Source organism: Ovis canadensis, chromosome X, assembly GCF_042477335.2.
Source record: "Ovis canadensis isolate MfBH-ARS-UI-01 breed Bighorn chromosome X, ARS-UI_OviCan_v2, whole genome shotgun sequence".
In the NCBI taxonomy this organism is placed as follows: Eukaryota; Metazoa; Chordata; class Mammalia; order Artiodactyla; family Bovidae; genus Ovis; species Ovis canadensis.
Genome location: NC_091727.1, coordinates 110,215,839 through 110,229,137, shown reverse-complemented (window position 1 = coordinate 110,229,137; position 13,299 = coordinate 110,215,839). Strand labels below are relative to the sequence as shown.

General features: G+C 34.9%; 1 protein-coding gene across 1 annotated transcript in view; it reads left to right on the top strand.

The window, feature by feature from the left end:
* TENM1 (teneurin transmembrane protein 1) overlaps positions 1-13,299 on the top strand; it is an 899,404-nt gene that overhangs the window by 696,040 nt on the left and 190,065 nt on the right. Inside the window, exons 15-17 of the mRNA XM_070290794.1 lie at positions 8,070-8,255; positions 9,809-9,832; positions 11,664-11,810. Of these exons, the coding sequence (XP_070146895.1) occupies positions 8,070-8,255; positions 9,809-9,832; positions 11,664-11,810 (357 nt within the window). The remainder of the gene's footprint in view (positions 1-8,069; positions 8,256-9,808; positions 9,833-11,663; positions 11,811-13,299) is intronic.

Below are 13,299 nucleotides of genomic sequence, written 5' to 3'. Positions count from 1 at the left end.
TTTAGTGCATTTTGCTGAAGCAGCATGATCTGTATGGTGTAGAATATTTGCCATTTGTTGAGCTTTCCTTTGTAAACTAATAATTGTCTGTTTTCTGGGTATTCTGTATGTTCTTGAAAAGAATGTGTATTTATAGTCATTGCTTTGGGGTTCTATACATGTTCCTTATATTAAAGTTGTTAATTGTACTATTCAACTTTTCTACATCCTCATTAATTTTTTATCTTTTTATTCCTGATGGTGAAATTTTCAATTTGTCTTATTACAAGTATGTCAAGGTTTGCTTTATATATATTGAAGCTATATTTTCTTACAGGATCACAATTGTTACTGTTCCTGGTGAATTAATCCTTTTATCATTATATAATGACTCTATCCATGATGATCTTTACACCTTGAAATCTATTTCATCTGATAATATTGTAGCTACCGCAAATTTCTTGATACTTTACTACCATGTTTTTTTCTCTTATTGATAACTTTTCTGTATTAGTATGTTTCAGCACACCTCTTATTAACAGAAAGAACAAAACTAGATTTTCTGTTTCACTCAGTTCCAGAGTCTCAGTCTTTTAAACTGCAAGTTCAGTTTGTTTTTATTTACTAGGATTACTGACATGTTTGGATTTATATCCTATAATCTTCTTCTGTGTCTCCTATTTACATCATTTATTTTTTCATTGACTTTTACCCTTTTTCTGCCTTTTCTCTGATTACCTAGGTTATCTTCATTCTTATTCCTCTATTTCTGGTTAGGAAATTATATATTCTGTTTATGTTCTTTTGTGTATTATCTTTAACTTCTTAACATTTCATTAAAACATAATACACATACAGAAAAGGACAAAAGTCCTAGGTGTACAACTCAGTGAATTATCCAGATAGGAAATACCTGTGGTAGAATATATTCTACCACTGACAGCATGTGTTTATCTTTTGATTAAAAGAAGTTCTTAATTTTGATATCATCCAATTTTATATTTTATCTTTATGGTTAGCATTTTATGTACAGTTTTTAAAAAAATTTTGTGCCCTAAAGATCATGAAATTGTTTTTTAATGTTGCATTCTAGAAGCTCTGTCAGTTTATTTTTCATACATTTTATCTGGAATTGATTTTGTATATAGGATTCAGTAGAGATGAAATTTTTCTTAAAGGATATTCAGTTTCCAAGAACCATTTAAAACAGTAGTCATTTCTCATTTGCCTACAGTACCACCTTTACCATAAATCAAGTATCCTTATATGTATGGATCTGTTTTAGGACTGTATTTACTCTGATTGGTCTATTTGCCATTGTACCAATGCCCACTGTCTAAATTAACATAGCTTTATAATGTCTTCCTATCAGCTAAAGTATATCTTTTCACCTTATTCTGCTCCTTTCTTTGACTGCTCAATATACACATAAACGTACAAACACACACATACAACTGCTGAGATGTTGATTGGGGGTGTATTGAATCTGCAGGAGAATTTGGGGGAGATTGGCATCTTTAGTTTTGAGTTTTTCTGTTCATGAACGTGTTATAGCTTTCCATTTATCCAGTTTTTCCTCTAGTTTACCTCACAAATTTTAATAATTTTCCAGTATAGGTCTTACAAATATTGTGTTAAAATTATTATTAAGCATATTAATTCTAATAATTTATCTATAAATTATTAGATTCTTTTTGTAGTTTGTATATACACAATCATACTATCCTTGAATAATGATTGTTTGTTCCTTTTCAATTTTTATACTTTTTTTTTTCCTTTTCTTACATTATTGCACTGGCTAGGACCTGAAGAATTATGTTGTATAGAAGTGATGATCATAGGCATCTTTGCTCAGTGTCAATAATAGAAGAAAAGATTTCAACATCTCACAATTAAATAATGTTTTTGTTGTGGGGGTTTTGTAGCTTATCTTTATTGGTTAAAGTTGCTTTTAGTCTTAGTTTGCTATTTTTTATCATGAATGAATGTTTAGTGTTTTATGAAATACTCATTATGTATCTGTGAAGATGATCATATGAGTTTCATCTTTTACTCTATATATATGATGAATTGCAATTATTGATTTTCAAAGTTTAAAACAATCTTGCTTTTCTAGAATAAATACAAATGGGTGATTATATGATTTCCTGTTATGTAATACTAGTTTTGCTGTGTTAATGTTTTGTTTAGAGTCTTTACATCCATATTTATAAGTGAGATTAGCCTGTATTTTTTCTTATAATATCATTGTCAGAATTTTACATCAAGGTTACATTGACATCATAAACACGCTATGAAGTGTTTTCTTTTTTCCTGTTCTTTGGAAAAGTTTATTCAAGATTGGCAATTTTTCTTCCTTAAAATTTTGGTATATTTATAAATGAAGTTATCTGAGATTATAATTTTTGTGGGGGGATATTTTTCATTGTTTATTAAGGTTTTTTATAGAAAATACTGTTTCCTTTTTTTTCCTTGTGTGCATTATTGTAAGCTTGACTTTTCTGGGAATTTGTGCATTCCACTGACAGTTTTAAATGTATTGACAAAAAGTTATTTGTACTATCTTCTTATGATGTTTTATGTCTGAACAATCTGCAACAATGTCATCTTTTCCATTCCCAATATTAGTTATTTGGGCCTTCTGTATTCTCTTCTTCATGAGCCCCATCAGGAGTTTATCAATTTTATTAGTTTATGTAAATCATCACATATTGGCTTTGTTGATTCTTTCTATCACATATTTATTCCCATTTACTTAATTTTAGCTTTTAAAATTGTTATCTTCTTTCTTATACCCTCTTGGAGTTTCCTTTGCTCTTCTTTATCTAATTTCTTTGAACTGGATGCTTGGGTCATTGTTTTTTCAGCTGGCTCCCCTTTCTATCTTATAAATTTTCCTATACATATGGACTGAGTTATATTACACAAATTTTTACATATTTGTTGTCGTTGTTCCGTTGCTAAATCATTTCCAATTCTTTGTGACCTCATGGACTACAGCACACCAGATTCCTCTGTCCTCCACTGAGGACATTTTCATTCATTTCAAAATATTTCCTTATTTCCATGATGATTTCTTCTCTGTTCTATAGTTCATTCAGAAGACTATTTCTTAATCTCTAAATTATGTGGATTTTATAATTATCTTTTGTTACTGATTTCAAGTTTAATTCCATAGTAAGGAGAAAACATGTTATATATAATTTCAGTACTTAGAAATACATTGAGACTTGCTTTACAACCCAGCCTATGGTCAATATTTGTAAATGCTTTCTGTGTACTTGAAATTTCTGTGTATGTTATAGTTATTTAATGCAGTGTTCTATATTATCAACTAGATCAAATTTGTTAATCATATTCTCAAATATTACATATTCTTTCTGAGTTATCTGCTTGTTCTGTCAGTTAATGAGAAAGGGAATCATAAAACTCTCTGACTATAATTGTGAATCTGTCTTTTTCTCTTTTTTGTTCCTTCACTTTTGCTTTAACATTTGGCTTGATATATCTGGCTTCAGTATTGGAAATTTTTTAGCCATTATCTAGTCAAGTATTTTTTCTGTACCCATAAGATTGACAAAAGCTCTACTCAACCTTTGAGCCTTCCAGCTGCATCCACCAGAACTGACAGACATTTCTAGAAGAGAAACATCTGTAAATGTCAGACACCTCTCTGGGTTATCATCTTCTCCTGCAAGTTGGCCTAGTAACTCTTTACTCTTTTGTGAATTCTAGTAATATTCAACAAAATTTTAAATATATTTTGTCTAGATTTTCTAGTTCTTATCAGAAGAGAATAGTAAAAATTACTTAGGTCACAATCACTAGAAACAGAGCTTCACTTTTCCACTTTTATATGCATACTTGACAAAGTATCTCTTACCTAACTCCTGAAGAATATAAGGCTTTCAAAATATTGCACACAGGGGATTCCATTGCACCTAATATGATAAGGTAATATTTTATTTCACTATTGTTTTCTAATCCCCCAGTTTTATAATTATTATTATTATATAGTCAATGCTTCCTTGCCATCTCTCTAGGCTAGTGGATAGTTTATTAATCCCCATCTATTGAGGTTGCAGTTTTTCAAGGGCTGTCCTTGCTTTCTGCAGAAGTTTCCGCTCCAACTGCCTATCTTAAATGGGCCAAAGACCTCATCTCTTTTCCTTTTGTGGACACAGACACCCAAGCCTCTAGTCATTACTGGATATAATAACCCCTCTAGGCTGCCAGAGGGTTGACTTACATGCTTACATGTTTGTATGTTAGTATCTTCTTTGCATTGACATTTGAGAATTTCTCTTTCTCGTGAGCTAAGACAGGCAATTTTAAAAATTATTATGTTATATTTAACATTTCTAAAGGTTTATGTTGAGGTGGTTTAAGGATAGCCTAGTCTGCCATTTTGCTGATGCTATTCATCCAGTCCTACTACTTTTCAGGAAATCATCAGAATAATGATACTCGTCTGTGTCTAAAATTTATAGTTGTATAAAGCGATGTATGCAAAATGTTTGCCTCTAATTGCTTCAGTCAGCTCTGGTTTGATTGCCTTTGACCTATTTAGTTCCCTAATCTTAGACAGGCCCTTTCATTTCAGCTTTTAGTGTCTTGAGGGAAGCCATTAAGGGGAATATAATTACAATATCAAGTTCACTACAAGAACTAAATTTTTTTATTTTATTTTAATTTTTATTTTTGCTTTATTTTACTTTACAATACTCTATTGGTTTTGCCATCCATTGACATGAATCTACCACGGGTGTACATGCGTTCCCAAACGTGAACCCCCCTCCCACCTCCCTCCCCATAACAAAAAATTCAGATTATCAATCAGAGATTCAGAATCAAGATATACAATGTTGGCACTAATTCAACATTGACCTACTTGAGCTACCATTTTTTTAGGATAAGTCCCCCTTTTTTTGGTATTTTCTCGGTCCTGGAATTTTCTCTCAATCTGGTGATCCCACACACAATTTTCTATTCACTCTTCCACCCAGTCCAACCTGGCTTTACAACTACTGCTTTATCAACACAGTTCTTCCTAAAGTTTCCACCAATTTCCATATTGGTAAATCTAATGGGTACTTCTCTGCCCATTGACCTCTCAGCAATATTTTACATGTAACTGAAACCTCTAGGTGGCATTTTGGGCACTCCAAGGAGCTCCAGTTCTTTATGTCTCAGCTCAGAAAGAATTCGGTGAGAGGCAAAGTGGTATCTAAGGAGTAATTTATTAGTCTACAACCCTTGTGAGGCTTGCAAGTAGGTGAACAAGAGGGTGCCTCGCCCTGACAACTTAGTGGGCCACAGTTTTATAGTCAAAAGAAAAATGGAGGGGGAAGACTACCTTCTTCCTCATTCTTGAACAGACATCACACTTCCATCATCAGTTTCTCCTCCATGTTTGGTGAGGGAGTATTCTTGTCCCTACATAGTCAAGCCAGGACTATCATGGTGCTATGGAAATGAGCAAAAAGGCTGTAACTTAAGCTAAAAATGGTAAATCATCTCAGGTTTTAGTAAATGTCACCTTTTCCTTATATTTTTGTTTTTAGTGCATGCAGAGGAACATGTCATCTAGAAATCATTGACTTACTGAGTTCACTAGGCAGGATGTGGGTATCACGCCACCATTGTTTTATTGTTTGGGGGCACGTCACATGCTTCTGTGCATAGTTTTATTGTTAAACAAGCCTGGTTGGTTTTGTGGTTTAGCAAACCTACTTTCTTGAGTGATCATTAAGTTTATGGAGTTAAATTAATAGGGTTTCCTATACTTTTTTCTTTACTTACAATCCCCTAGTGGGGTTAACTACTTAATTACCTGCTTTATCCCCTTACTCTATCCCCATCATAACTACCCCCTTTTTCTTAAAATATTGTCCTCTTTTGGCTTTAGCTGCTTCCCTGGTGGCTCAGCAGTAAAGAACTCACCTGCAGTGCAGGGAATGTGAGTTCAATCTCTGGGTCGGGAAGATCCACTGAAGAAGGAACTGGCCACCCACTCCAGTATTCTTGCCTGGGAAATCCCATGGACAGAGAAGCCTGGTGGGCTACAGTCCATGGAGTTGCAGGAATTGGACATGAGTTAGTGACTACATCACCACTACCACACCACAATCTACTGAACTTCCTCCTATCACTCAATATCCTCTCCTTCCCAGTCTGCTTTGATGGTTCCTCTTTTTCTCTTTTATCTTTAAATAATGGAACTCCAAAGAACTCATTGCTTAGAGGATATCATGATGTCTCAAGCCTAAATGCTGCTGCTGCTAAGTCACTTCAGTCGTGTCTGACTCTGTGCGACCCCATAGACAGCAGCCCACCAGGCTCCCCCATTCCTGGGATTTTCCAGGCAAGAACACTGGAGTGGGTTGCCATTTCCTTCTCCAATGCAAGAAAGTGAAAAGTGAAAGTGAAGTCGCTCAGTCATGTCCGACCCTCAGCGACCCCATGGACTGTAGCCTTCCAGGCTCCTCCATCCATGGGATTTTCCAGGCAAGAGTACTGGAGTGGGGTGCCATTGCCTTCTCCAGCCTAAATGCTAAATACCACCTATTTGCTAATGGTTGCCAGTTTCACATCTCTTGCTTGATCCTATCAAATTCATATATCTTACTGCTTAATTGATATTTTCATTTGGCTATCTCTATGTCATCTCAAAGTTAATTTGTTTGATCTTTCATCTTTTCCCATTTTGTTAGTGGCAGCATTATCCACCCCTTTGTTTATGCCAAGACTTGTATGTTTTCCTTTTCCTTCATTTCCTATATCCACTCTTAAGGAATTCATATTGGTTCTACCTCCAAGATATATCTCAAATTGCCCAATGACCCTGTCATGTATAAATATTATTACTTCCATTATATAGTTACACAAGCAGAGATTAAGAAAACATGTTACTGTTTGCCTAACTGTACACAGATTTTATGCAGAAGAATTCTTTTTCCAAGCCCATTGCTCTTTCTATCATACCTTGACCCTCAAAGAATACTTGCAAAGGAATTAGTGAATATATGGATCCAGATAGTAATAAAACTCACTTGGATTCCAGAATATTCTCTTTTTCATTCACCCCAAACCTATGGCATCCTTTTGACAGGCTTTTATCTCCTTTCTGCCCCTCCAGCAAGGGTGTTTCATCAAGAAACAGTCTAACGAAACTTGTATTTTGGCTTTCTACTGTCATGATTTTATTAGTATTCAGTGTGCCTCAAAAAATAAGTCAATGAGACAGAAGAGAGAAACTGGACAGAACTGGTAATACATATTGATTACATTGGCTAAATATTGAATGACATTTTGAGATAACACAATGTATAGTAATCAAGAGTCATTCTAAATACTTAAAATAAATGCAGATATTGTTAGTATGATCAGGGAAACCAATTGATTGCCATCATTTGCAGCTTTACCTCTTGTGTATTATGAATTGTATTAGAAAGTTATCACCTTTCTGATTGTAAAACCTGTCTTCCCGAAAGAAGTTAGGATACTATTTTACTATGTGTGTTTTCCCCAGTGATTTCTTTTTTGTTGTTGTTTTCATTTTTTTTAAAATATTTTTTAATTTAAATTTATTTGTTTTAATTGAAGGCTAATTACTTTACAATATTGTATTGGTTTTGCCATACATCAACATGAATCCGCCCCGGGTATACACGGGTTCCCCATCCTGAACCCCCCTCCCACATCCCTCCCCGTACCATCCCTCTGGGTCATCCCAGTGATTTCTTATAGCATCACAAAAATCTCTGCAACAAAATTTCTGTGGTCCTAATGAATTTTTAGTGAAAACCACTTGACATTTGTTTGCCACTGACTTCATTTCTGAGCCTTCAATGCTATTTTCATTTTTTAGACTCCTCAAAAGCAATATGATTTAGAGTTTATTTTATACATAGAGACATAATTACCTTTTTTAATAGAATTCTTTGTACATTCACTCACATGCTAGAAGTCTTTGTGACCTTTTGAATGTAGGTATAGACTGAGATTTTGGTCATTGTAATGTGTTTTTGAAAGAGTAGACTTCGGTTGTAATAAAATATGTAAATATATCTTCTTTAAATTCCCCGCAGAGCTGTGTACCATGGAGTGTGGTAGCCACGGAGTCTGTTCAAGGGGAATCTGCCAATGTGAAGAAGGTTGGGTTGGACCAACGTGTGAAGAACGCTCCTGTCATTCTCACTGTGCTGAGCATGGCCAGTGCAAAGATGGAAAATGTGAGTGCAGCCCTGGATGGGAGGGCGACCACTGCACAATTGGTAAGTACTTGAAACAAAGTACGTTGGATTAACTGAGAAAGTAAAGCAGTCCAACAAATCAATCACCAGGGTTTTTGTAGACTTTGAAATGGGAGGAGAGAAGTAGGAGGGTTGGTCATAAGTTTGAAAGTTTCTTTAACTAGGAGGTTTCCTGTTTTGAGGATAACATTTTATTTACTTCTGTGCCATTTTCTTTTTCATTGCTTTGGTATTCTTCGTATTTTCTGCTTTCAAGTGTTTTGAGTTACTCAAATGAAAGATGATACATTAGAATAGTGTCATTAGTTAATAAGAGAAGTGCTTTTATTGTAAAGGTAGCATTCACTGGCCATTTTTCCTTTTGAAAAGTATGAATTGTTTCGGTTGAAAGTACTTAGATTGCCTCTAAGTCCCATTTCATTAAATGGGACTACTTTATCAGCAGCCATTCAATAGCATTAAGGACTATTTTAATGCATAAGGCAGACACTCCTGACCTACCATCAAAAGAACATCTGTGTTGAATTGTTTATTGGGTAGTATAGATACTTTGTAACAAAGCACCCAGGCTGTCTCATCCCTCATCACCAATTTCACAAATTTTTAGGATATTGCCTGGGAGAACAGTCTGTGGGTATGAAAAAGTCTATGTCATAGTTAATGTATCACATGGTCTTCACACCATAAAAAACACTAATTAATGTTTCAATTATAAAATACTTAATTAAAAAAATATAGCCCTTGACACATACATGTATCTGCCACGAAGGTTTCCCGTGTTTAGAGAGGGACAAGTACGAGTCCCATTGTTCAGCTAAGGAAAGTGGGTCACACAATGTTCCAATGTCATTCTACAAATACACAGAAAATTCATACAGGGCAACAGCAAGCGTGAGCCTCAGGATACCCAGTTCATTGTTTGTGAGCTCTTTTTCCCCACTAGACTATACTAGAGCTTTCATTTCTAGATGAAAGTATTTTGTTATAATGGTTGGAACATTCCAAAATAATGTATAATATATATAACATAATTTTAATAAACTGTTAAACTACTAAAATTACAGTAAGTCTTGTTCTATGACTGTGGAAAATATTTAAAATTCATTAAGAAGGTGGTGAGGGGTGAGATTCAGATGCAGCTTAAGTAATTACATTCCTGCACTAGAGTAAGTTTATTGCCTTCACATAGGAGGATTCAAATATTGCGATGATTACCAAAGTGGCTACTCCAGAACCCCCTTCTAAAGATACTAGTAATAAGAAGTTCAAGCTAGTGCTCTCTCATGAAAGTTACTACTGAAATATAAAAATGCAGTTCTTATACTTTTAATGAAATGTGACACTTTTTTAGGAAGCCTAATAGAGTTCCTTGCAGAAAAGCCATTAATATCTTTCCCAGAGAAAATATTATTCACAAACTACACAGGCCAGTGTACCAACTTTTGAGCTGCAGGCATTTCAGTATTCACAGTTTTCTCTTCTCCTCCCAGGCAACAGATGGTAAACCATTAGTACTTGTTGTATAGCTTTGGTTTCCCAGAAATTCATTCCATCACTCTTTTCCCCCCTTTTAGCTCACTACTTAGATGCTGTCCGAGGTAAGCTTGTTCTCTCTAGTTTTATAAGAGAAAATTATTTTAAACAGAATATGCATGTGGGAAGGAAATTGTTGGTGGGTTTTGGTGGTGGTGGTGGTGTTATTGTTTTTAATTTTGGCAATCTTAAGTGTAATATTGTCAGGCTCATGCTATAATAGACTTAAAAGTAATTTGCTTTTCCACTATCAATGCGGTTTTTTTTTGCCATAGAGTTTAATAGATCATTAAGCAGTTTTAAGAATTATTTTTCTTTGTCTTTATGTTGAGTTGTGTGTGTGTGTCTGTTTATATTGACAGAGAAGTAATTATTAAATAAACTAGGTTTAGGTAGACAGCTGAACTTTTTATTTAACATAACAATATAGCTTTATGTCCATGTATCCTCTCAAGGGCAGAATTATTCCCCTGTTAGTACCTCATCATCCATCCCCCCAGGGATCTGCATTTGATAGAGACTACAAGAGTTTTTCTGTCAGATACCCTGGTGCCTTTCGTTACTTCAGCCTCAGAAGGTTGAAAATGTCCCATTCAAATTATTCCTAGTTTCTCTTTTTCCTTTGTATGTGCCTGAGACTGGAACTAGATAAATCTCTTTCTTGATCTTATACATGTTCATCCTATACTATTTTGTGATGAACATATACATGTATATAATCTTTTCATATTTTTAAACAGCCATCTGTCATTTTTTTTCTTCCTCTGTTGTTGATAGTTGCTAGAAAAACCATTTGTAAGAAATACTGGCTTGCTTCTACAGATTAAAAACAGCATTCTTTTGCTTTTTATACTTTTGGAATTTTCTTTCAAACAGAGAAAATGAAAAGAGCATTCATTGGACTATCTAGATCTTGTCCTGCATTGCTACTGGGGAAATTTCCAGAAGCAATATGCCTTTATTTCTCTCTCTGTTCATCTGCCCAGTGAGCACTTGGGACATGCAGAGTTGTCCTTGGGGATAGCCTATCTCTGAACCACTGGTACAGAGAGTAGGTCATCCCTGAGAAACTAAATGTCTAAACAGAGAGTGTCATCAGCGTTTGTGGTTAGGGTTACCAATGGACAGAAGTCATTTAAGCATAAAAATTTCCTTTTGACTATATTTATTCAGTTATCCCTAGAATTCTGAAAGTCTAAATTTGGCATGCGTGAATTCCACCAACATTTGTTGAGCACTGACAACAGGTATACTATTATGCTAGTTTCTGAGAGAAATACCAGATAAGTAAAAAAAAAAAAAAATCAATCCTTAGCTCTCAGATCAATAATAATCTCGATGAGAAAAGCTGAAATGATGTAAAGCAAGTGCAGCATATTTCTAAGGCACCATATGGGCAATTAATGGTATGACCTGAATTGTATACCAACATACCTAAGTCCTGAAGCAACACATCACTAGGGAAAAATCAGCACAGAGTGGCAGTAGTTAGAAGTGTCTCTTCCTAGAGATGGCTGTCTTATCCCTTTTTTCGCATAACTGGATACAATATCATCCATCCAGTTTTGATTGAAATGAGGAGATACCTTTTTTGAAAAGAAACAAAACGCATTTCTTGTCCCTATCATAGTTTTCATCCTATCTGAATCAGAAGTTGGGAATTGGGGTTAGCATTAATAATGTTTAATTGGCTCTCTAAGGAAAAGCACAGCAGAGTAAGGGATAACAAGTTCCCTGGGAAAGTGGTATAAGCAAGCAAGCCCCTCTTCCATTTATTTAACACCTCACCTCAACATCTCACCAGATGATTCAGTTTTTCCCTATGGGCAGATATATCATCGTTGGCCAGTCCCATTCTGATGTCTCTGAATTTGTTGTTCACTGCTGTCTTTTCAGATGGCTGCCCAGGGCTCTGCTTTGGAAATGGGCGATGTACCCTGGATCAAAATGGTTGGCACTGTGTGTGTCAGGTGGGTTGGAGTGGGACAGGCTGCAATGTTGTCATGGAAATGCTTTGTGGAGATAACTTGGACAATGATGGAGGTGAGTCATTTATTAAATGTTCATATAAGGAAGGAATATCCCAGCCTCTAGCACAGTGATGACCAATCTGGCCAAAAGGGGAAGTTAGGAATCCTTGGTTTAAACAACATAAGGTCATACTATGTTTTGAATTTCAATTCACTGAATATTTACTGTAATCAGGCAATACTCCAAACTCTTTGTATGTATTATATGCCATTTCATGTTCACAATAACGCTATAAGGTATAGGTAATATTTTCCCTATTAAATGGAAAGACTAATGCTTGGAGTGAAAATGGTAAGTGACTTTTCCAAGATCACACAGCTCAAAAGTGCCAGAACCAAGGTTCCAATTCAAGGCTATATGACTTCAGTTTCTCTTTTCTTAATTGTTGCAACCATGCCAGCTCCCATACCTATGGCATTATATTATGCTATATAAAATCCATGTGCCAACGTCTAAACTGTCAGATGCTGATATAGCTTGCACTACACACACTGTGAGGTAGTTATCTTTATTCTTAGTTATTTAGGGCTCCCTCTTGTGTCTTTACCTTTTAGTAGCACTTTATATCTTTCAAAGGACATGGCATCAAGACAATTCACAGTAGAAATTTTATATTTAATTCAAGAGCTGCACATGTTTTAAAAAGCCATATGTGGCTCTGAGGCCTCAGGGTAACCACTTCTATTTTAGTCTAGCAAACAAAGTCATCTAATACATTGTACAATCAGCCTCAAAACAACCCAGATCACTTCTGAATGAGCCTAAAACAATGAATCCTCTTACTTTCTAATCAAGAAAACATGAAATTGACAGGAAAAAATTATTTCTAATTTATGTATATTAACTTAAAATGAAGTAGGTTATTAAATTTAACTCCTCAAGGTTTCTACTTGTGCCTAGACAATTACATACCTTGTCATTTGAGCACGTAGGGCTTAAAACAATAAGGTTACAATCATCATTTAAGCACAAAATTGGGCATAAAAGTGTCCTCTTTTATTGTTCTAGCTAACAGTTTGCCTTGAAAAGTTATAAGACCTTATGAATTTTAAATAGAAACAACTTTCTCATTAAGAGCACAGGGCTTTGAAGTCAGAATTTCTGGATTCAAATATGAGCTCTGCTATGTACTTCTAGCTGTTGGGTTTGGGAATAGTTTCTTGCTATCTCTGTGCTTCAGTTTCCTTATCTTCAAAATGGGGCTGATAATAATAACTGTCTAATAGGGTTGTTATAAGTATTAAACAAGATAATTCATGTGAACTACTTGAGAGATGATAAACTACACCAATCACCACTCTGTCAACACACATTTACATACACACACACCAAGGATAACAGACCATTTTCTGAAGAGACTGTTCCTTCCTATCTAAATTAAAATTTTTTAATATAAATTTTTTTATTTTAATTGGAGGTTGATTACTTTACAATATTGTATTGGTTTTGCCATACATCAACATGAATCCACCACAGGTATACACGTGTTCCCCATCCTGAA